At 53.2% G+C, this 20,521-nt stretch overlaps 1 protein-coding gene across 2 annotated transcripts in view; it reads right to left on the bottom strand.

Moving 5' to 3' along the window:
- The window catches only part of FLNA (filamin A), a 54,989-nt gene that overhangs the window by 2,747 nt on the left and 31,721 nt on the right, over positions 1 to 20,521 (bottom strand). Inside the window, exons 27-47 of one of the 2 annotated variants that reach the window (XM_072626037.1) lie at positions 20,031 to 20,154; positions 19,092 to 19,248; positions 17,569 to 17,758; positions 17,271 to 17,294; positions 14,143 to 14,390; positions 13,099 to 13,191; positions 12,292 to 12,394; positions 12,021 to 12,161; positions 11,670 to 11,798; positions 10,360 to 10,533; positions 9,836 to 9,997; positions 8,353 to 8,556; positions 8,062 to 8,214; positions 7,633 to 7,755; positions 6,857 to 7,123; positions 5,891 to 6,028; positions 4,731 to 4,846; positions 3,811 to 3,943; positions 2,867 to 3,043; positions 668 to 886; positions 378 to 581 (exon numbers count right to left, since the gene is read on the bottom strand). In XM_072626037.1, coding sequence (XP_072482138.1) covers positions 378 to 581; positions 668 to 886; positions 2,867 to 3,043; positions 3,811 to 3,943; positions 4,731 to 4,846; positions 5,891 to 6,028; positions 6,857 to 7,123; positions 7,633 to 7,755; positions 8,062 to 8,214; positions 8,353 to 8,556; positions 9,836 to 9,997; positions 10,360 to 10,533; positions 11,670 to 11,798; positions 12,021 to 12,161; positions 12,292 to 12,394; positions 13,099 to 13,191; positions 14,143 to 14,390; positions 17,271 to 17,294; positions 17,569 to 17,758; positions 19,092 to 19,248; positions 20,031 to 20,154 — 3,279 coding nt within the window. The remainder of the gene's footprint in view (positions 1 to 377; positions 582 to 667; positions 887 to 2,866; positions 3,044 to 3,810; positions 3,944 to 4,730; positions 4,847 to 5,890; positions 6,029 to 6,856; positions 7,124 to 7,632; positions 7,756 to 8,061; positions 8,215 to 8,352; positions 8,557 to 9,835; positions 9,998 to 10,359; positions 10,534 to 11,669; positions 11,799 to 12,020; positions 12,162 to 12,291; positions 12,395 to 13,098; positions 13,192 to 14,142; positions 14,391 to 17,270; positions 17,295 to 17,568; positions 17,759 to 19,091; positions 19,249 to 20,030; positions 20,155 to 20,521) is intronic. The other variant, XM_072626038.1, reaches the window with a different exon arrangement.

Here is a 20,521-nt window from a genome sequence, read left to right as displayed (position 1 = left end):
TATCTGTTTGCACTTGGTCTCCCTCATTAGGTTGTAAGCTCTTTGAGGGCAGGGGCTATCTTTTGCCTTGGATCAGTGTTTTGCGCTACACAGTAGGTGCTTAATAAATGCTTCTTGACAACGTGCCCCAGGCAACTCTGGAAAACTAAGTTGTGGCTCAGGTCTTATACCTTGCTTCCCCCCAAAATTCTTATACATTCTGGGCCCCACAAGAGCACTTAGTGCCTTGACTGAAGGAGCCAGTGTGGACCCTGGTCTCCACTCCCAATTCAGAGTCTACTCCAGCCCCAGAATCCCTTTTCTAAAAGCAGCTGGCTAACTACGGGCCCGCTCACTCCCCAGGCCTGCCCCCTCTGGGAAGAGGCCCCCACGCCTGCCTGCTTTGCTGCAATCCACAGTGAAAGAATTCTTCTGGCCCACAAAGGCCTTGCTGAGCCCCAGGCCCTTGGCCACCACCTTGCTGGCATCGGAATGGAGCTTGGGCAGGGCTCGAGGCTGTACGGGAGCCTCGCCTTTGGTTACTGAGTCCACAAACACTGATGAGGTCTCATGGAGACTGTGGCTGCTGACCAATCGGGGACCTATGGAGCAGACACAGTGTGAGAAGGCTAGAAAATAGAAGAGAGGAATACAAGGCCAAGGGGGATTGGGGGATAAAAGTCCATACCTGTGACTTTGGCCTTAAAAGGGCTGCCCACGATGTGGTAAGGGCCTCCATACTTGATAGAGATGAGGTAACTACCAGGCGCCATGGGTGTGTAGGTTACCCGGTAGCCCTCTGAACACTCCTGACAATCCATTTTCACCTTGGAAGGGCCATCAATGGTGACAGACAAGGCGCCAGCTCCAGCACTGCTGGTATTGACAATGAACTCTGCTGGGCTCCCTAGTGTTGAGGGAAGAAGAAGGTAGTCCCAGAGGGAAAGGGGTGAAGGTTTTTACTGACCCCTGAACCTTACCCTCCTTCACTAGTTCTGACTCAGATACATGAGATAATGCAGCTATGGCAGGTGACAGTGTTGTCTGTCAGAGGGCCTTAGCACTTCTGTTGAGATTTGTGAGCAAGAGAGGATCCATGAGGGGGAGGGGGGAATGGGCTTGACAAAGCAAAGGAGATGATCCTGAACACCAAGATTACTTTCCCCTTGGAGCTTCTAGGGTGAATGAAGGGAGATCTGGGTATGCTCAAGATGGCCCTGTCCCTGAACACTCAATGTTTTTTCCCCCTTTGAGCTTCTGGAGTGCGAGTGAAAGAGAATGCTCAAGATGGCCCTACCCCAATGATGTTCAGGGCTCGAGAACAGAGGGAGAAAGAGCAATGACCAATTTGGGAGTTCTCTTCAGCTGTATCTATCTGGAGGAAGGGAACCACATGGTTTTGAAGCAAAGAACAAGTAAGGATGGGCTCAAACTCTCCACAAGATAGAAGCAGCTTTCAAGAGAGCTGAAGCAGCTACTTGGGTGAGGCAATCCACCCTCTGAAGACAAGGTCATGGCCTGAGGTGAGGCCAGTCTGGAGGAAGAACAGGGACTTTCTGCTGTGGGGGACATTGAGGCCTGGGTGACATGGCTAAATAGAATGGTGACAGAAAACTTCCTGGGACACTTATGGATTCCCTGCCTGGGATCTGACCTGGAACAAGATATGACTGATTAGTATTTCTCTGTGTGTCCCCATTCCTTCCCCACTCACAGACAGCAGCAGCAGGAGGTCTGAAGCTGGTTGGAAAGTGTCCATGTATGAGAGGTGCTTCACAGAGGCAATTGGTGGCAAAGTGAGAAAGATACAGTGGACCAAGCACAGAGCTTGGCTTCAGAAGAGCTTGGGTCTTGAGGCCCTGCCCAGTCTCCCCACCATGAGGTGATACCTCCTAGTGTTGTGAAAATGGGCTAGGGAAGCTTTCTTGTTTGCTGCTGTTTGGAGGTCTTAAAGCAGGAGTCAGTCACACTGTGTCCTAGATAGGTGACTAGTAGAAAGCCTACCTGCCTGCCTAGGGATCCCAGGAGATTGAGAGGAAAGAGCCACTGTCCCCAGAACTTCACCAGCTCCCTAAAGCACTATACTAGAGAGAAACTGGGAGGCCAACACGACCTAGCCCATCCAGCCTCAGCTGCTGCTTCAAGCTCTCCAGTGATGGGAAGCCCACTACCTCCCCAGGCCAGCTCTCATTGTTAGAATATTGACCCTTGACCTCACCCTTAATTGGCCCGTTGAACCAGTTCTCCCACCTCCCCACCATTGCTGGTCTTGGTGCTACCCTCTGGGACTAATCCTGCGTTTAAAGGCAAGGCCTCAAGCCTTTCAGCTTATTGCTGTTCTCTGAGATGCCAAAGTAAATCCAGATGTCATCTCAGCCAGCTGCCAAATTGTTTCTGGCAAGCTGATGCTGTAGCCCAGAACTGTCTCTGATATTTAGCACCTGGCTGACTTTAAGCCAGGCCTCCCTGGGCCTCCTGTTCCCAGAGCTCAGGCATTCCCAAGCTGTGAGTTCACGAGCTTGGTCAGACTCGAAAAGCAGCTCAACCTGGTCAAGTACAAACACTGACTGAGCCTAAGGCCTAGTGAGAGATAGCTTTTGGGTCAGAGTGTGAGTGATTCTTCTCAGCTAGGATGAGCATACCTTGAAACAAGTTAGTGGTGACTACTCAGCAGCAGAGGGCCAAGTGTGGTTTCTTCTCAAAAAGGAGACCTGGCTTTCCCCCATAGCTTTGTTATGGTACTGATATGCACAGGACCAGATAAGGCTATGGTTTAGGACAGCTACTGCTGGGCCATGGAGGGCCATGTTGTACCTTTACTGGCCAGCTCTGCCTACTCCAACCACAGCCATTACCTTCCCTCCTCCCTTCCTTACCACAGACCTACCTGTGACCCCGCCTTCAAGGCCTGCCCCATAGGCAGACACCATGCCTGGATCCCCTCCTTGCCCAGGCTCTCCCACGCGGATCTTGAAGGGGCTCCCAGGGATATGGGAGCCATTGAATTTGACATCGATCAGGTAGATACCATTCTCTCGGGGAATGAAGCGCACAGCATACTTATCTGATAGGGAAAGGGGGATGAGAGAACAAGGAGATACCACCAACCCTTCCCTCCATACATATGTGAGAGCTGGTCCAAGGTCCTGCCTGAGGGACAGCCATGGTCCTGCCCAGTTCACCCACCAACAGCCACTGTCTAAGCTCTTCCCTGCATCCTCATTGCTAAATTTTGGCCTCCAGGGCCTCCCTAGAGGTGGTATCTGCTTGTCATGCCTAACTCCTGCACTGCCAAATTTGCCTGATACCCCATGAACACATATTCACTGCTATTCTGCTTGGGAAGCCTGGGGTGGGGACATGGCCCCTCTCATCCCAGCCACAGTAACTGCAACACTGAGCCACAGCAGCAGTGGTGGTGGTGGTGGCAGCAGACACAGAGCAGTTCTGGAGGTAAGTCTAATGTGGCAGCCATGCCTCTCTTGTCTTCAGAGATGGCTCCGGGTGCCAGGATGATGTAACAAACAGCTGGATGTGGAGGTAACTCCCTTTCTTTGGGCTTCAGCCTCATCATCTGGAAAATGAGAGCTGTACTAGATGGTCTCTAGTATGTGACAATCTAGTGGAGCCCTCAGAAGCTTCCACATGTGAGGGTTCTAGAAAAAGCAGATGGGAAAACTCTCCCTACCTGCTTCTCAACAACCATCACCTGTCAGTGTTCCCCTGCCAGTGGCATAGCTGCTCTGGTGCCTGGGGTACTAGATAAGTGACTCTGCCCTCCCCTGCCCTGCCAAGTGCTAAAAGGGAGATGGCAGCACAGCATGGCCTCACCTTGGTCAATCTCTGTGACATAGCATTCCTCCAGGGCCCCTGAGGGGCTATGGACCTTGGCATCGATGACACCTGTGGCCCCATTCAGGCTGACTGCAAAAGAGGCTGGCTGGTTGACCTTTAAACCTGACTCCTGGAATCACAGCACAGGTGGTTAGAGACCTTCAGGGGACCAGGCTGTTTTGGGGCAGGGAGATGGGGAGCCTTGGTACAGAAGGGGATGCACAGAGGAGCCCCACCCCTTCCAGCAGGGAGGGGTTGAAGGGGAAGGGAGAAATTGAGGAAAAGTAGGAGGAGGTGGGGGGAGAGCAAAGAGGTAGGTAGGTAGTAATAGCAGCCCCAAGGCCTTGTCCAACTTACCCACTTGGCAGCAAATTCAGTTTAAAGAGGGAGAGCAAGGGGCCCTGGGATAGGCAGCAGAAGCCACACTCACACATGGCACACATGTGTCACACAGGCCACACACTTGCCACATACTCTCACACTGTGGGACCAGGGGAGGTGAGGAGAGGGGAGGGGGGAGGACTTTCAGTACTGCCACACAGCCTTGCCAGGCTCTCCCTCTTTAAACCTCAGCCCTGGTACACAAAAGGCACCAAGATCTGTTAAAAACCTTTAGATCTGAGACACGAGAAAAACCCCCAGTGGTGGGCAGGGGCTGGCGCCAGCCCTGGGCAGGGGAAGGCATGGCCAGACCAGGGACTCCTGCCTCTTTCCCCACTAGCCTGGCTGAGGCAGATCCCCTACCTACAGACCCCCAAGCTGATCCCCTACCCCGATCCCCCAGCCTGGGCCTAGGCTCCAGATCTTTGCTCGAAAGTCCCTGGCTCTCCCCTGTGGCAGGGTCTGGCCTGGCGCTGCCCATGTCCTGCCCAGGGGGGCTGGGCCCTGCTGGGGGATGGTTTCTCTCAGTGCCTCACCTGAAGGCTAGAAACAGTAAGGCGCCGGGCATCACCAGACGGGGAAGCCACAGGCACCACGAAAGGGCTGTCGGGGATGTGGTCATCGTTGAACTTCACCGAGACCTCGTAGTCGCCTGGGCAGGAAAAACAACAAGGTATTAGGTGTTACATGCCAGAGCTGCCTGGCAATCTCCCTCCTTGGGGAAGCCCACTCTGTACTCCTCTCACAAACCATACCCTGATGGTTCCCCTCCAGTCCTGGCCCATACCCTAACTAGTTCTCAAACCCAGCTGCAGGGAGGCTGGTGGCACTGGGGCTGTAGGAGCCCCTCTGGAAATGTAGGTGCCTCCTTTAGCCAGGTTAGCGGGGAACCATCTACTATTTGCTCCCCTCCAGTCTCAGGAGCAGAGATTGGCTTGCAGAGGGCGCAAGGCAGCAATGTAGCACAAGGAAACAGGCAGGTTAGGGGGCCATGCAACAACTTGGGCACCAAGTCATTTGCCTGTTATCTCTAACCGCATTTTTGTCTCCCCCTTGAAATGTGGGGCTCCCCAGAGCTGAGCAAAGAGCTTTGTCTCCTTCTTCAGATGTGGGGGTTCCCCAGAATGGGGGGGTTTTGTCTCCCCTTCAGATGGGGGGGCTCCCCAGAGCCAAGAGGGAGCCTTGTCACCCTCTTCAGATGGAGGGGGCTCCCCAGAGCCAAGAGGGGGCCTTGTTATCCCCTTCATATGTGGGGCTTCTTGTCTCCCCCTTCAGATTGGGGGTTCCCCAACAGTAGGGGCCACGTCTCCCCCCTTAGATCGGGGGGTTCCCCCAAGGACAGGGGCCATGTCTCTCCCCTCAGACCAGGGGCTCCCCAAAGGAGGGGGCCCTTTACATCAAGGGGCTCCTAAGGGCAGGGGCAACATCTTTCCCCAGGGGTCCCTGGTCCCTCCTCCATAGGCCCCAACCACTGACGAATGCAGTGGCTGAGATGGGGAGTAAGCCTCTCCAGCTGCTCAAGAATCAGTTATGTGTCTGTCCAACAGCAACCTGGGCCAGGCCAACTGCTCCTGTGGGGAATTCTCTGTGGGGAGCACAGGTCAGACTTCAGCCCTCATCAAGCTCTACACGAGGCACAACCCGCCATGGCATGTGGCCCGCCGTGGCGTGGCCTGCCCTTTTGCCCCCCACCTACCGGGCTCTTGGACCACATAGGAGACGCCACAGGAGCCATCCTTGCGGTCCTCGAAGGAGATCTCAGCCTTGCTAGGGCCTTCAACAGCGATGGCCAGGCCCCCAGCGCCAGCCTCCCTCGTCCAGATGCTGAATTCCGCTGTGGAGGGAGGGGGGAAGCACATGTGTGTATGTATTTTGGGGGGGGGGGGGCAGGAGGCTGCAACTGATGCCAAGCACAGCTCCAGCTCAGCACCTTTGCCCTTTCTAGAATGGTGCCAACAGACAGTTGATAAAAGGCTGGGCTCAGATTCGGCAAAGTCCTGGGTTCAAACCCTACCTTTGCCACACTCAAGTCACTATCTCGGACAGCATGATAAGCCTGGACATTGGACTGGACACTGGACATATAGCTGACATTGCCATAGTAGCGCCTTGATGTGCACCATCTCAGTGTATCTCACATCCTTGTAACAACCCTTTGAAGCATACACTGTAGCAGTAAGGCAGACCCTTACTATACAGATGAGCCCAGGATCACAGGGCTCAGAAAGCTGTGGCAGAACTGAGATTCAGGCCCAGGTCTAGGTGACTATATATCTACCATGGCTCCAGGCTACCTCTACAACCTTCTTCTTTTGAGTGTCAGGCTGGTTGGCAGACTGGCATTGCAGCTGGTGGTGACCTTTGTTCTAGGTGGCTACCCAGCTCCCACCCAACCTGGGCATTCAACATGTGCTCAGAAAGTTGGAACGAACCAGTTTCCCCACTCTCCATCCCAGTACAGATGCCCCAATTTGTTCCTTGCTCCTTTCTCTCCACACTCTCCTAGGAGGGCACAACAGGCTCCATGAAGGCAAGGGAGTGCCACTAAGTATCCCTCTTAGCCCAGGGATGGCTAACAACCCATGTGAAGGAAGTGACCCCAGACTCCCACACTGACCAAAGGAAGAAGGAGGCTGTGTGTGCGGGCAAGGGTATGGCTTACCTGGCACTCCAGCTTCTGCCCTCTCTAGGCCAGGCCCACCAGCACGGACTTTGTGGGCACCCCCTTCTCCCAGGGGCCCCACTGTAAATTGGAAGGGGCTGCCAGGCACGTGTTGCCCCTTGTACTTGACAATGACTGTGTGCACACCCATCTCAGTAGGTACAAAACGGATACAGTAGGTGTTGTTCTCGCCCTCTAGGATTTCAGCTTCATGGGGCTTGCCCGAAGGGCTGGTTACCTGGGCTGTCATATCACGGACACTGATTTCTGTAAGGGGGGGAAGAGACATCATAGAGAGGAAGAGACAGACAGTGGGCAAGGCAGGAAAATGGTATATAGGTCAGGCCAGGTATTTATTTCAAGAGGCCCAAACTCTTCTAACCCCCTGGCTTTAGGGGTCTGTGCCCTCCCTTCCTTTCTACCAGCTGCCCTTCTGGCCCTGGAAGCTCACAGCCATCTGATTCACACCTGGACCAGAGTGGAAATGGGGTGGGGTGGGGAGAAGTGATAGAAAAAATGCCTTGGCCTTTGTCCAGGCCCTCACTGCCCTCCCTGAGATCCAGGAACCCCATTCCCTTGTTGCCATACTTTACAACGGCAGAGGAAGTGAATTCCTTGTCCCAGCCTTACCTCCTGGGCCATAGCTTTTGTCTATTTTGAATCAGATTCTTCTAGCTTTGGAGTGACTTAGGTACTGCAGATCATGGAAGGGCCCAGACAGTGAAGTGTCTTGCCTAAGATTACACCTAATGTTAGGTTACCTTGGGTGTACCTACCGGGGATTTTCAGGCTGAGGTCACAATGACTGCCAACATTGGCAACCGAGGGGGCTCTTCGTCGTCGGGTGATACTTTCCTTTACTCGGCCCTCGCCAGTCACTTTGACAGAAAAGGGGCTACCTGCAGAAGGCAGAATTCAGTTATGTATTACATCGTATCTCCTACCCTGCCCGTTGCCTGCTCCTACCATGTTAGTCAGTGGCAAGAGAAAAGGGAAGGACACTGGGTATAATATGGGCACCATCATACCAATGCACCATGAAGTTGCTAGTTAGCTTGCTTCCCTTAGCTGGTCTGTTTTAGAGTGGTATACACACATACTTGTGGGTGACATCAGACAGGCCTTAGATACACCACCCCCAACACACACACACACACACACACACACACACACACAGAGTTACTTCCATAGGGTCCACTGCTCACCTGGAACATGCTGATCAGCAAACTTGATGTTGATGATGTAGTTTCCAGGTTCTGTGGGGCAGTAGGTGACTTTGCAGGTACCATCTTCCAAGTCCTCAGTATTGATGTCAACTTTGCTGGGGCCCTCAATGGACAGGCTGAGCCCTCCATAGCCTGGGCCACACAAAGACAAGGTTTAGCCCACTTGCTCAGCCTGGCTCTCTCCCCTTCCTTTGAACTTGCAGTCCAATGAGGACTCTGCTTTTCTTAAGCTCCCTTCCCCACCCTCCCAGTTCAGATGGTCATGGTCACCTGCATCCCGGGTGTCAATGATGAACTCAGCTGGCTCAAAGGTACGGCCTTCGTGGAGGCCTTGGCCAGAGACAAGTACACGGCTGGCATCCCCAATCTCTGACTGACTGATCATCACTGTGATAGGGCTGTTGGGGACATGCTGCCCATGTTTCTTGACATTCACGAGGTGTTCTCCTATCTCCTTGGGCACGAAGGAGATCCCTGGGATGGGGAGAACGGAGCCCAGTGAACAAGGTTGGGCATCTGGAGAGGAAGACTTAAGTCCTGTTAGGTTGAGAGTCACCATGGAGCTCTGGCAAGCAAGCTCCCTCTAGCTTCCCACCCCTGCTCCTCCAGCTGTTGGTAAGTCTGGTTGTGTCTCAGTGTTTTATCCTCCCCCCTAGGCAAGTACCTCCTCTTGAGTAGCCCTGAGGCTCGAGGCAGGGCCTGTGTTCATGGATTAGGGAATAGAAGGCCAATTCCTAGCATCACCCATGTCCATGTAGGGAAGGCTCTCAGAGGGGATCAGTCAATCCCCCATGGAGGAATCCCAGAATTCCATAGCTGGAAGGGAATTCACTAGCCAAATTGGCCCTAAGAAACCGACCTCTCAAAGGGAGCCACCACTTCCTGAGGGACCGTCCCACTGAGACTGCCCTCTGGTTGGGACAACCCCACTGTGTCTCTGGTTCTGCCCCTGGGGGTCAAAGAGAACAAACCTACCCCCTCAGGCACACGAGGGCCTTGCAGATTACTTAAAGAGGGTAAGTGCATCTCCCCCCAATCTTTCTTTTTCCTAAGAAAACATCCCCAGTTCCTTTAACCATTCCTTAGATGTCACAGATCTTTATCAAGGTGTAATCATCCTTCTAGACTCCAGCTTATCAATCTTCCTCTTAGCTAAACTTCCAATGGGGTCCAGCAAGGACAGACTAAGGAGGGATGACTGCCCCCACTTGTGAGTACCCACATCTTTTGTAAATGTAGCCCACAATCCCATCTGGCTGCCCTATTACACTGCCTGCTGACTCATATTAAACTGGCAGAGGTGCAAATCTTTTCCCTGTGAATCACTGTCCACCCCTAGTCTTCCCTTTCTGTCTGACCTTCTTCTCCCCTGTTCCCCACTCCATACAACCATGGTTGATTGGTTGGAACCCCTAAGCCAAAGACTTTCCATCTCATTCTGTTTGATTTAGCCTTACGTTCCTGGCCTGCCTACGAAGCTCTTTTCAGACCCTGACTCTTTCAATACCATTGAGGTCTGGTACTGACAAACATACATCATGGAGCATTCCAACCCCGCCAAGTGGTCACCTAACCTCTTCTTGAATGCTAGGGGCACCAGGGCACTCACTACTTCCACTAGGCAGTTTATTTGGCTTTGGGATGGCTCCAGTTACCAGCAAATTCCTCCTAATACTTGGCTACAAACTGCTATCGTGGGACTTTCTCCCTGGTGTTCCTAGGGCTAGAGGAGAGCAAACGAGAGTTTCCTAACCAACGTGGCCATTGCGTAGTCTCTTGAGCAGGCAGGGCTCCTCTCGGCCTGATGGGGGTACAACGGTTGCTGTAAGCTGGCTGATGTCCGTCTCAGTGATGTTGAGGGGAATGTCAGCAGCAGAGCCCACCTTCAGGTGAGACATGCGCATGGAATCATCACCTGTGGGAAAAAATGACAGAGCTAGAAGGAAAACAAAGATTTGGCCCATCTCTTCATCCGGGACATTTTCCTTGATTAGATGTGAAGAGAACATACATTCAACTTGAGATTTCACATTTTGCTACTCTGTGTTGGGGGAGAACTGGCCTGTTCATATAGACTGTCACGTGACTCATGGCAAGTCAATTCCTTTCCCTTGACCCTAGTTTCCTACATCTTTAAAATGAGATTTAATGATCTAAGAGTCCCCTGACTGCTCTAGGAGCATGGAAGTTCTCTTGTCCTCCCCCAACAAAAGATGGCCTCATCTAGGCTTTTTCTCTCCCTAGTTCAGCCCTGCCCTGAGCCCCCTGGACCAATACCTGTGATCTTGGCTGTGAAGGGGCTGCCAGGAATGTGCTTGTCATTATATTTCACCAGGATACTGTAGTCCCCTGGGAGGACTGGGAGGTATGAGACAGTGCAGGTTCCATCCTGGTTGTCTGTACAGCTGATGTCGGCCTTTGAAGGGCCCTCAATGGCCAAGGACAAGCCCCCTGAAGGAGACATACCATGAGCCCAGAGGGTCCAGAGAGAAGAGAGGTCCCTTGTGCTATACTGGCTGGATAGAGCCCCAAGTCTTCCAGGGATGACCCGAAGGCTCACTCTAATCCCATAAGCCTTTGTGAAGCACCTATGTGTCATGCATGTGCACATGTGCATGTACACACACACACACACACACACACACACACACACACACACACACAGAGTTTAGCAGTCCCTGCCCTTGGCAGAGCTTATATTCTAATGAAGAGGAGGAGGCAGGGAATACAACATGGTAAGTAAAAAAATTAATATGGGGACAGCATGCTACTGTCTGGAAAGAAGAAATGGGGCCAGGGCCTACTGTCTCAAGACACATGTCTATAGGGCTCAGCCATGCTGTGGAGATTCCAAAAACTAGCTGTGTGCTGTTAGGAAGGAGTTCTCTATTTGATAAGAATTTCGGGGAAAACCAGAAAGCAGCTCGACAGACTACTGTGGTCAGACTTTCATCTTACAACAGTTGTAACCTGAATGCTGAAGATCATAGGCTCAGGTTAGGGAAGGAAAGAATCTCTTAGATGAGATTCCTTCTCCTAAAGCAGGCCACCATCTCCTTTGCAATTTAGAGCCTTAGGGAGTTGCCTAGAATGTTGAGAGGCTTGTCCAAGTTCACAGAGTCAGTATGGGCCAGAAGTAAAATTCAATCCTAGGTCTTCCTGTTCCAAGGCCAGTACTCTATCCATCAGGTCACACTACCTCTCCATTAAAAAGTCATATGATCTGACCTAGTAGACAACACTCTAACTAGGGCCCACTCCTAGCTCTGCCACTAACTCACTGGGGGACCTTGACACAAGTTCATTACAGGGTCTGAGTTTCCTGTAAGTGTAGAAACCCGTAATTTCATCAGTATGGACCCCCTCCTCCAATGGAATTTGCCCCAGTTTGTGTCACAGGCAGGGTTTGAAGCGAGGTCTTCCAGAATTGGAGGCTGGACCTGGCCCCTCTATCCACTACACCATGTTGACCACTACCTTTAACTTAGAGAATACCTGCTCTATAATCCCCAAAACCAAGATGAGAAAGTATTGTGTTAACCAAAACCAGCCAGAGGGCAGCCTTCCCTGCCCCTATCCCTCCTTACCTTCTCCTGCATCCTTGGTGTTGACAGTGAAAATGGCTGGTTTATTCACTAGTCCATGAGTCAGGCCTGGGCCATAGGCAGTGACATGACCACTGTTGACATAGTCCACGTAGAACTGCAATGGGCTTCCTGTGGGTAGGGTTAGGAGTTCAGCAAGGCTGGGTCTTTGGTGCCCTGGAAGCTGGAGCCCACCCTGCTGCTTTCACCAATCTAGAGGCCCACTCAGCTACCTTCTGCCCCTGCCCAAGTGCTGAAACCTTTCTTAGCCAGGCTTCTTCAAAGCTTCACAGGTTCTGTTTGCCCACAATGTCAAAGCTCACTCAGCACTGAAAGCACAGCAGTCAGGCTCACCTGGGATGTGCATGCTGTCATAGCGTATATCCATCTCATGGAGGCCTGCCTCAGTGGGGGCATAGCGCACAGTTACAGTGCCATCCTTGTTGTCTGTGATGGAAGGCTTTGCCACCTGGCCCGATGGCATGCGAACCTCCCCTGCAGAGACCAGAGACCTTAGAGATGTCTAGAGAAGGCCTTACTCAGCCCCCATGAGGAAGAGCTAGCTGTTGCCCCAAAGGTCCACAGTCAGGCTCTAGCCCTCCTCTTCCCTTGCTTTCCTCCTCACCTGTGATCTCTCCCTTCTTAATGGTAAAGGGGATGACCAGGTCAAAAGGCCGCAAGCCAGCAACATCAAGCCCATTCACCCCCACTAATGGCCGTTCTGCAGCCTACAAAGTGAAAACAGAGATAAGATGCTCCAGGTTAGAGGTGGCAGCTGTGAGAGAACCAGGGCTGGGCCAAAAGGAGGAGTGCTGAAATAGAATCGGATTCAGAGGGGCCCACGGAAAGAGACAATGTGTCTCTCCTTCCCCCAAATTGGGAATTCTTCTTGTCCCAGTCCTTGGCTGGAAGCTGAAGTCAGGCCCATGGAGGACAGACCAGCCCTCTGGCTGGCCACATGCCATCCCAGACCAGGCACAAGTGCTCTGAACAGAGGCATGACCTCTGTCATGCTCATTTGCCTCAGGAGTTCCTCAGATCCCAGTGGTTTGGTCCAGTAGACTATAAGCTTTTTGAGGCCAAGGACCGTTTTAGTTTTGGTCTTTGTACCCTCAGCATTGGCATTTACACTAGGCTTCTTAAGACTGAATGCCTTTCCAATGGGCAAACTGGGGGCCCACTGAGGGTGACTAAGTGACCTCTCCCCAGCCCAATGAGAAAAGAGCACTCTTGGAATAGAGAAAGAAGCCCTGGGCTGGAGCCCAGGATCCTTCTTGTTCACCATCCTGCAGACTGAACCCCTATAGTCTCACTGTTCCCCTGGGTTAGAAGGGTCAGTGACAGAACTGAAGGCCCACATGCTATAGGGTCCAGGTCCTTAGCTGAGAGTGGCCTCTGCTTCTGTTTTTAAAGAGAGCAAATGGACTCATACCCAAGGCTGCTGGACGCCTGGTGCATATGAGTATGGGGCTGACAACTGCTGGGTACGCATCTGCTGAGTAGTGGGCTGGTCCCCATCCAAGGCCTGGTGGGAGAAAGAAGGCCATTAGTAGACAGGCTAGCTGAAACCACCTGGGATAACCTCCATCTGGAACACCCGGACGCTCAACCAAAAGACAGGCCACTGAAGTACAGGGCCTCACCATGCTCAACTAGAGGAGGAGGAGGGAGGGGAGGAAAAACAGGAAGTAGCCCCATCTTCAGCCTACCCCAGAGTTAGGCCTCAGTTGGAAAGTACCTGGGTACCTGGAAGCTGGAGGGGAATGCAGCATGTGGTGTCAGAAAGTGCCAGGCAGGGCCTCCCCTTGGAAACCAAAGGGAATGGCTTGTCACACCTGACCTGGATTCCTGTTCCTGGTCTTTCCAAAGTCCAGGAAAAAGGGACGCTGGGACAACCCAGTGATAAAGGGGTCTATCTATCTACTGCACTCTCACATGGGGAGACCTACTCCAGAACAAAGGAGGTCACAACACAGACTCCCCAACTTGTAGCCCAGGAAAAAGAAGACATTTATGCCTTCTGGGTGTGCTGTATGAAAAGAGCCAACAACTTTGGGTTGGAGATAGACACATACACACACACAGGATCACAGCTATAGAGGCAGAGCAGTGGTCTAATGGCCACCCCTGTCACTTGAAGATTAAGGAAAATGAGGCCCAGATTAGGGAAGGGCCTTGACCCAAGCCATAGGTAGTGAGGAGCCCAAGAGTCTTCAGAGCCCTAACCCAATCAATGTCCTCTCCACTGCATCACTGTTCTACCATTCACCTTCTTGAAGCCAGTGAAGGGATAAGGGTAGGAGAATGTGAACAGCCTCCCCAGAGGTTGGGGCCTTTGTCCACTGAAGCAGGGGGAGGGCCATCCCTGGAATGACCAAAAAGCCCCAAATCCCAAACATGCAGACTGTTGGGGACTGGGCGAGCCCAGCAGAGGAAGGCCCATACCCTTTGCCTATTCCCTCAAGGCCCAACTCACCATGACCTGGAAGGGGCTGTTGGGAATGTGTTCGCCCCCAAAGCGGACACAGATGATGTATTTGCCTGGTTGGGGGGCTGTGTAGAAGATGTCAAAAGTCCCATCTTCGTTCTCTACTACGTCAACATCTACTTCCGTGCCATCGGGGGTACACACTGTGCACGTGACCTTGCCTTTGCCAGCAGCCTTGGCATCCACAGTAATCACTGTCTCCTCGCCAATCTGGATGGTAGGGCCGATGCCAGTGCCTGGTGTGGGGCAGGGGCAGGACAGTGAGCCTGGGCCTTTGGCTGATCCTGTGGTCCCCCCCTCCATGACTCCCCAAGCACAGCCAAGGGAGCCCCCATCTGTCCCAAAGGGAGAAGGGGAGGAGTTTCTCAGTGGGCAGGAAAGTAGCTCCTTCTCCGTAGTGTCAGGGCAACCCTGATCCAGCAGATCTGCCTTCCTCACTTGGAGTGGGTGAGGCCAACTGTTAATCAGAGTCTCCAAAAGGTTGGGGGAGCACTGTGGGGTGCCTGGGGGGCTGTGTGAGGGGCAGTTTCCAGCCCAGTGGTAGCAGTGAGTGTGCATCATCAGCCCCTCTCCACTTAAAGATGGGCACATGCCCTGGCAACACAGCTGCCTTCTCCCTCCTCCCAGGATTTGCAGAAGGAATTGAAGAGAAACCCTTGCCCCAGCAGCAGTGTGTGGGGCACTGAGGTTCTGAGTGAAGTTTCCTGACGACTGAGAATGCTCACCCCATGGGAGATGCTAGCACAGCCAGGCAGGGAGCAGGGCAGGGGAGCCAGGCAGGGCCCGGGTGAAGTGTGCAGTAAAAGGGGGAGTTCAGTGAGATTTGCAAGGCTCAGCAGGGTTAGCGCAGCAGTAGTGGTGATGGTTGGGCAGAGGGGAAGAACAAGGACTGAGAAAGGGGCAAAGAAGCAGGAGTAGCAGCCGCCTAGTGGGGGGCCCTGCAGCCTAAAGGACAAGGGCCTGGCAGTGACGTTTGAGAGCAAGGGACCGAGTGCTAGGAGGCACCCCAGGGCTCCTCTTGTTAGAGGGGAAGGTCTAGACCTGAGCAATCTCTGTGCCATCCTCCCACTCTGCTACCTGGGGGGTACTTTGCCCTCCAGCAATTGTTGAATGGGATTGAGAGGCTAGTCCTGGAGAGCATTTGGGTAACTGTATGTGTGGGTGGTTCCTGCCTGGGAAGGGAAGGCAAAACTCTTGGCTCCTTTACTGAGGGTCTAAGAACCGCTAGTGAGATCTTACTGGACCTATAAGAGCTCACAGGGAAAGGGCTACTGAGGGACTGTCTGGCCTTGCCCCAACTCTGCTTGGGGACAGGTGACGACTTAGGGGACCTGTCCAACCCTCAGGATGAAGGCAGCTCTGGGGATGAGCTCCCTTTTGCTCCCTCCACCTGTCTCTGGCACTGCTTTCCCAGGTACCCTGTCTTTATTCTGTCCCAGCCCACTAGTAGCCAATCTTATGTCTACCTCTAAATGTTCCTTGGTACTGAGAGCTCAGTGCACTGGAAGTGGCCTGGCCTATAGTAGCTTCCTCCTCTTCCTCACTGCTCAAACCCCTGGGGTTTTCTCAATAGCACTTTCAGGTTTGTGGGCTCCCAAGGTGAGTGACGGGCAACCTGAGGCCCTCCCTCAGCCGCCTGGCTGGTCTCTCCAGCCTCCTTTTGCATCTGCCCTCTGCATCACCTCCCCCTTATTAAGGCCATTCTCCTGGCCCTCCTTGTCTCCTCTTGTGTAATTAATCCATTCAAAGCCATACACCAAATATGTCTGCGATGCCCATCCCAATGGAAGTGCAGGGCCATGTGTGGGACACCCATCCCAATGGAGACACAGGGCCACATATGGGACACCTATCCCAACGGAGGTGTCCATCCCAATGGAGGCGCAGGGCCACGTATGGGACACCCATCCCAATGGAGGCGCAGGGCCACCTATGGGACACATCCCCATGGAGGTGCCTCCATCTGTATGCAACACCCATCCCAAGTGAAGTGCTAGACCACATATGTGACAACCATCCCAAATGAGGTGCTAGGCCAGGCTAGGCCCTGGGAGTACAAACAAGAGATGGTTGCTGCCTTCAAGGGTTTTTTCCGGCCCCAGCCAAGAAGCTGGAACGTGCATGAATGGGGCCCCTCCTCTCGCCTTTTGGTTGGCCTGGCCTTCAAAGCCCAACTGCAGATCTCGTCCCTTGTAAGCCATTAACTCCCCTAGGGTGGTGCCTGTAGCCTCACACAGCTTTTCTCAGGTGGGGCCTAAGCCTCACTCCTTTCTGATCTCCCCAAACTCTCAGGGCCCTTGGGTCACATGAAGCAACGTCGCTGCTTGGGCTTTGAGGGGTTAGTGGGGTGGGAGCAGGGGAGTGCAAGACGATGTAGAGACAGCACCATCTCCTGCCATGCTGGCGGAACCACCTCCCCAGCAACACCCACCTCCCCTGCCATGCACACCCAGGATAGGGACCAAGGCACCCCCTGGAGGTGGGAATAGGAGTCTGCGGATCCGGCCAAGGCTGGGAAGGGGAAGAAGGACTGCTCTGGGCCAGGGGCAGGGCAAACCGATACTCCCTCAGTCCTTTGGATCATAGCCCTGGGGGAGGGGAAGGCAGGGTTTCCCCAGCTAGCAAGGAAGAGAGGGAGGAAGGGGGGGATGGGAGGGAGACAGCTGCCCCTGGAGGGGAAGGGAGAATAGGAGGAGACTGGGGTCAGGGAAGACAGAGAGCCAGGTGCCAGGCCCAGCTTCCCTGGGAAAAGGGGCAGCGTTTGTGCCGAGATCCCCAGACCCCAAGGCTCCCTGGCAAAGATGGTCCCTCTGGATGCCCCCAACCCAAACAGCTCACAGCAGCTCCCTAGAGAGCCCTAGGGCCAAGGGGGGAGTGTGCACTTCCACCCCTAGCCTTGAAAGGGAAGCGACTTGCCTGAGGCCGTGCAGAGGCTGAGCTGAGCTAGGGCTCAGAGAGCTTCCCCCCAACCCAGAGTCTACCTCTCCTTGCCCCCCCCAACACTGCCCAGAGTGGCTGCAGCTGTGAACGGTTTGAGGGGAGCTGGGACAAGCAGGAAAGGAACCTGCCCCTCTGGACAGGGATGAATTCGGGGTATGCACCAGCAAGCAGCTTACCTAGCCCGTGACCTCCGATTGACACTGAGGTGAAAGGGCAGAGAGCAAGGAGAAAGGTCAAGTGAGAAAACCAGGTCACACAAGGTGCCAATGCCACCTGCATACCCACACACACGCGCGCACACACACATCTGCACACACAGACAACTGGGGGGGGCGGTGAGCAGCGGTGAAACAAGGGGTGTCTGTAAGAAAGCGAGTGTCTGCGGGGCTGCTGACCCGACCTCGGCTTGGGGGGAGGGGGCCCACCAACCCCCTCCCAGGGGGCACAAGGCCCCTCCCCTGCCAGTGCTCTCACCTGTCACTGTGCACTTGCTGGCGTCCCCCGTGGGCAGGGCCCGGACGCGGTATGGGGACAAGGGGATCTCATCACCCCCATACTTGATGAGAATTGTGTATCTGCCCGTCATGTCGGGGACATAGGACACAGTATAAGTGCCATCCTGATTGTCCTGTATCGTCGTCTTCTTGGGTTTCCCTTCAGGGTCCTGCCATAAGGGAAGGAAGCCAGGACATGAGATGGTGCTCCCTGAACCCTGCCTGCCCGCCATGCAGGACACAACTCCCCCAAATGTCATTATCAGAGATTGAGAACTGGGATTTTAGCTTAGCCAATCCAATCCTTTCATTTTACAGAGAAAGTGAAGCCTTGGGGAGGTTACCCAAGGTCCCATAGGTTGAAATCAGTTAAGCCAGGATTTGATCCAAGCCAGAGAAACCTAGATGTAGAGCTGAAAAGGACTTTGGAGGCCAGAAGTCAACCCTTTTATTTTACAGATGACGAAACTGAGGGTCAGAGAGGCTGACATGCTCAAGTTCAGATAGGGAGTTAAGTGACAGAAGCAGATTTTGGACTGTAAGTCATTCTTAACCCAAAGCCCATGAACTGATTTTTAACAAGTATTGTGATCACTGTATTTCATCTTAAGTGAGTTCCTTTCTGATCCTGTGCCTTTACAAATCCTGGTTCTCTGAAGGGAAGGCTCTCTCAAACCTTAGTCAACAGGGGCATGGGCCAAGGGTAGGACACAGTCCTTGGCCCAAGGAGCCCTCCTGCCCTAAACCCAGCTCCCACCTAGGTCACAGAGGGCCCAGTGGAGAAGCCACCGAAGCCTTTTGGGACATGGTCATCTCAACTAAGCCAGCAGTCAAAGAACACTTAATTGAGAGCAGAGAGCCAAAGAACTTCAGACTGATGAGGCAGATGAAAGATGAGGGGCCTGCTCCTCCCAGGCTTGGGTCTGTACCCCCCAGTCTGCCCTTCATGCACCATCTCTGACTCACCAGACAGAGTTCTCTGAGTATAGGGCCCATGCCCAGTCCTTAGCGCCTCCTCATGCTCTCCCACCTCAGCCCTTACAGGCCCTCCTCACTGCCTCAAGCTCTCAGTGGACCTTTGGCACAGAAGTCCTTCCCACCACATCAATGGCACATTTAGCTACCATTCGTTCACCTATTTTGGAAGCACTTTCCTTATAAATAAGCCCTGGCCCAAGTCCTTTTTTGTAGGCAAGGCAACAACATCAGAGGCAAAACATCTGTCCTGGTCCCCCACTAGTGAGTCACTTTCTTTTCGTCGGGGACCCAGTTCTCCGAACACAGTGAGTGCTTAATAATCAGTACTTAAATGAATCCAAGGTGGGGCTAGTGCCTATGTGAGCTGACCTCTCACACACACAGCAATCCCCCTGCTCCCTGGCCAGCTGCACTGCCTCCCACTAATCTAGGAAGGGCTCCCCCCACTGCCCTTCCTAGACTGGCTCTGTAACTTTTGTAATCAGCTAGGCACACCCCACCTCCCCCTCAAGCTGACCAACCTACCGTGATCTGGACAGCCAGCAGGCCTTCACCTGCATCCTTGGCATCAATAGTGAATTCTACAGGCAGGCTGGCAGGCACACCTGTGGTGTTGAGCCCAGGGCCACTGGCCTTCACCTTGCTGGCATCATGGGTAGGCAGAACCTTGACCTTGAAGGGACTAGAAAGTTGAGATGGGGAAACAAAACAAAACTCTCATGAGCACACACGACTTCCTAGAAGATGGGCTACCATTCTGACATGTATAAACTCACCAGCCCCAGGAGCCCTCCCTTTGTCTACATCCAGTAAGCTTCAGGCCCTGACAACAGTAGCCAGTATGGAACCTCAGCCCCAGGGCCACACAGAATGGGAAGATAAATATTTCCCAGGCCCCTCTGGAGCACGCTTCCCAGATAACCTTTCCTGATTATTCTCCCTATTGCCAACTGAGGGCCCCCCTGGGGAGGGTAGCATTCCTTCAGCATGAGGACTCTGCCCCACCCCCTCATCTGTCAACCTTGGCCGCCCTGCTTTTAGTTATAACTAAATAATAATGGTTTCTCATTTACCCAGGAACCCTGAGGGTCTTTCCCTCCCAGTTTGATTTTTTTTTTTTATTAAAGGGGCCATCCCTCGAGTAACTTAAAGAAGCCTATTCATTGAATGGGTGTATCTCACTCAGAGTGAAATTGTGAAAAGACCTTAACCTGGAAGGGCCAGGGTCTCCCAGTGCATCCTGGGCCATTTCCAGTCATCCTGATGAATATCAGGCCACTGGGCCCAGATGACTCTGGAGGAGAAGTGAGGCTGGTGACCAGCACAGCCCTCCCTCACTCAAATCAAAGTCAATGGCCAGTCATGTCATCATTTCTCTGATGGCATGGTTCTCTTCCAGAATGAAGGACAAACACAACAACAACCCTGCTTTCTGCCTCCCTTCCCACCCTAGAGCAGACTTACCTCCGAGGAACCTCCTCATCTCCATACAGCACTGAGATGCTGTAGGGGCCTTCCCGGCTGGGTACATAGTTGACTGTCTTTGTGCCATCTGCATTGTCCACCACATCCACAGGCTCTACTATCCCTGTGGGATTGGAAGAGAATATGTTGGGCATCAGGCTGGGTGAAGAAAATGGGTCAAGCTGCTTTTTGTACCCCACCCTCCCCAAACTCTCTCAGCATTATTTTTGCTTGCTCCAAATGCCAAGTAGGCAGTGGGGCCCGCAGTTGACCCTTGCTCAAGTCACTGGGTCAAAAATAACCTTTCTAGCTTTGTTACCAGGCCCAAAAGCCTGCCTGGCTGGTATAGGCCTCCTCCTCCTTTAATGGAGCTGAAGCCACCTCCATTTAGCCAAGTCTCCATGGCTAGTTAATTCTTCCCAACCTGACCCCAAACTTCTCTTCCAGCTTTATCCCAGACTTTTAGAAAAGCCATACATTGATAGCTGCAT

This window comes from Notamacropus eugenii, chromosome X, assembly GCF_028372415.1.
Source record: "Notamacropus eugenii isolate mMacEug1 chromosome X, mMacEug1.pri_v2, whole genome shotgun sequence".
Lineage (NCBI taxonomy): Eukaryota > Metazoa > Chordata > Mammalia > Diprotodontia > Macropodidae > Notamacropus > Notamacropus eugenii.
Note: the sequence above shows the minus strand (reverse complement) of the source record. Positions and strands in the feature narration are given on the sequence as shown.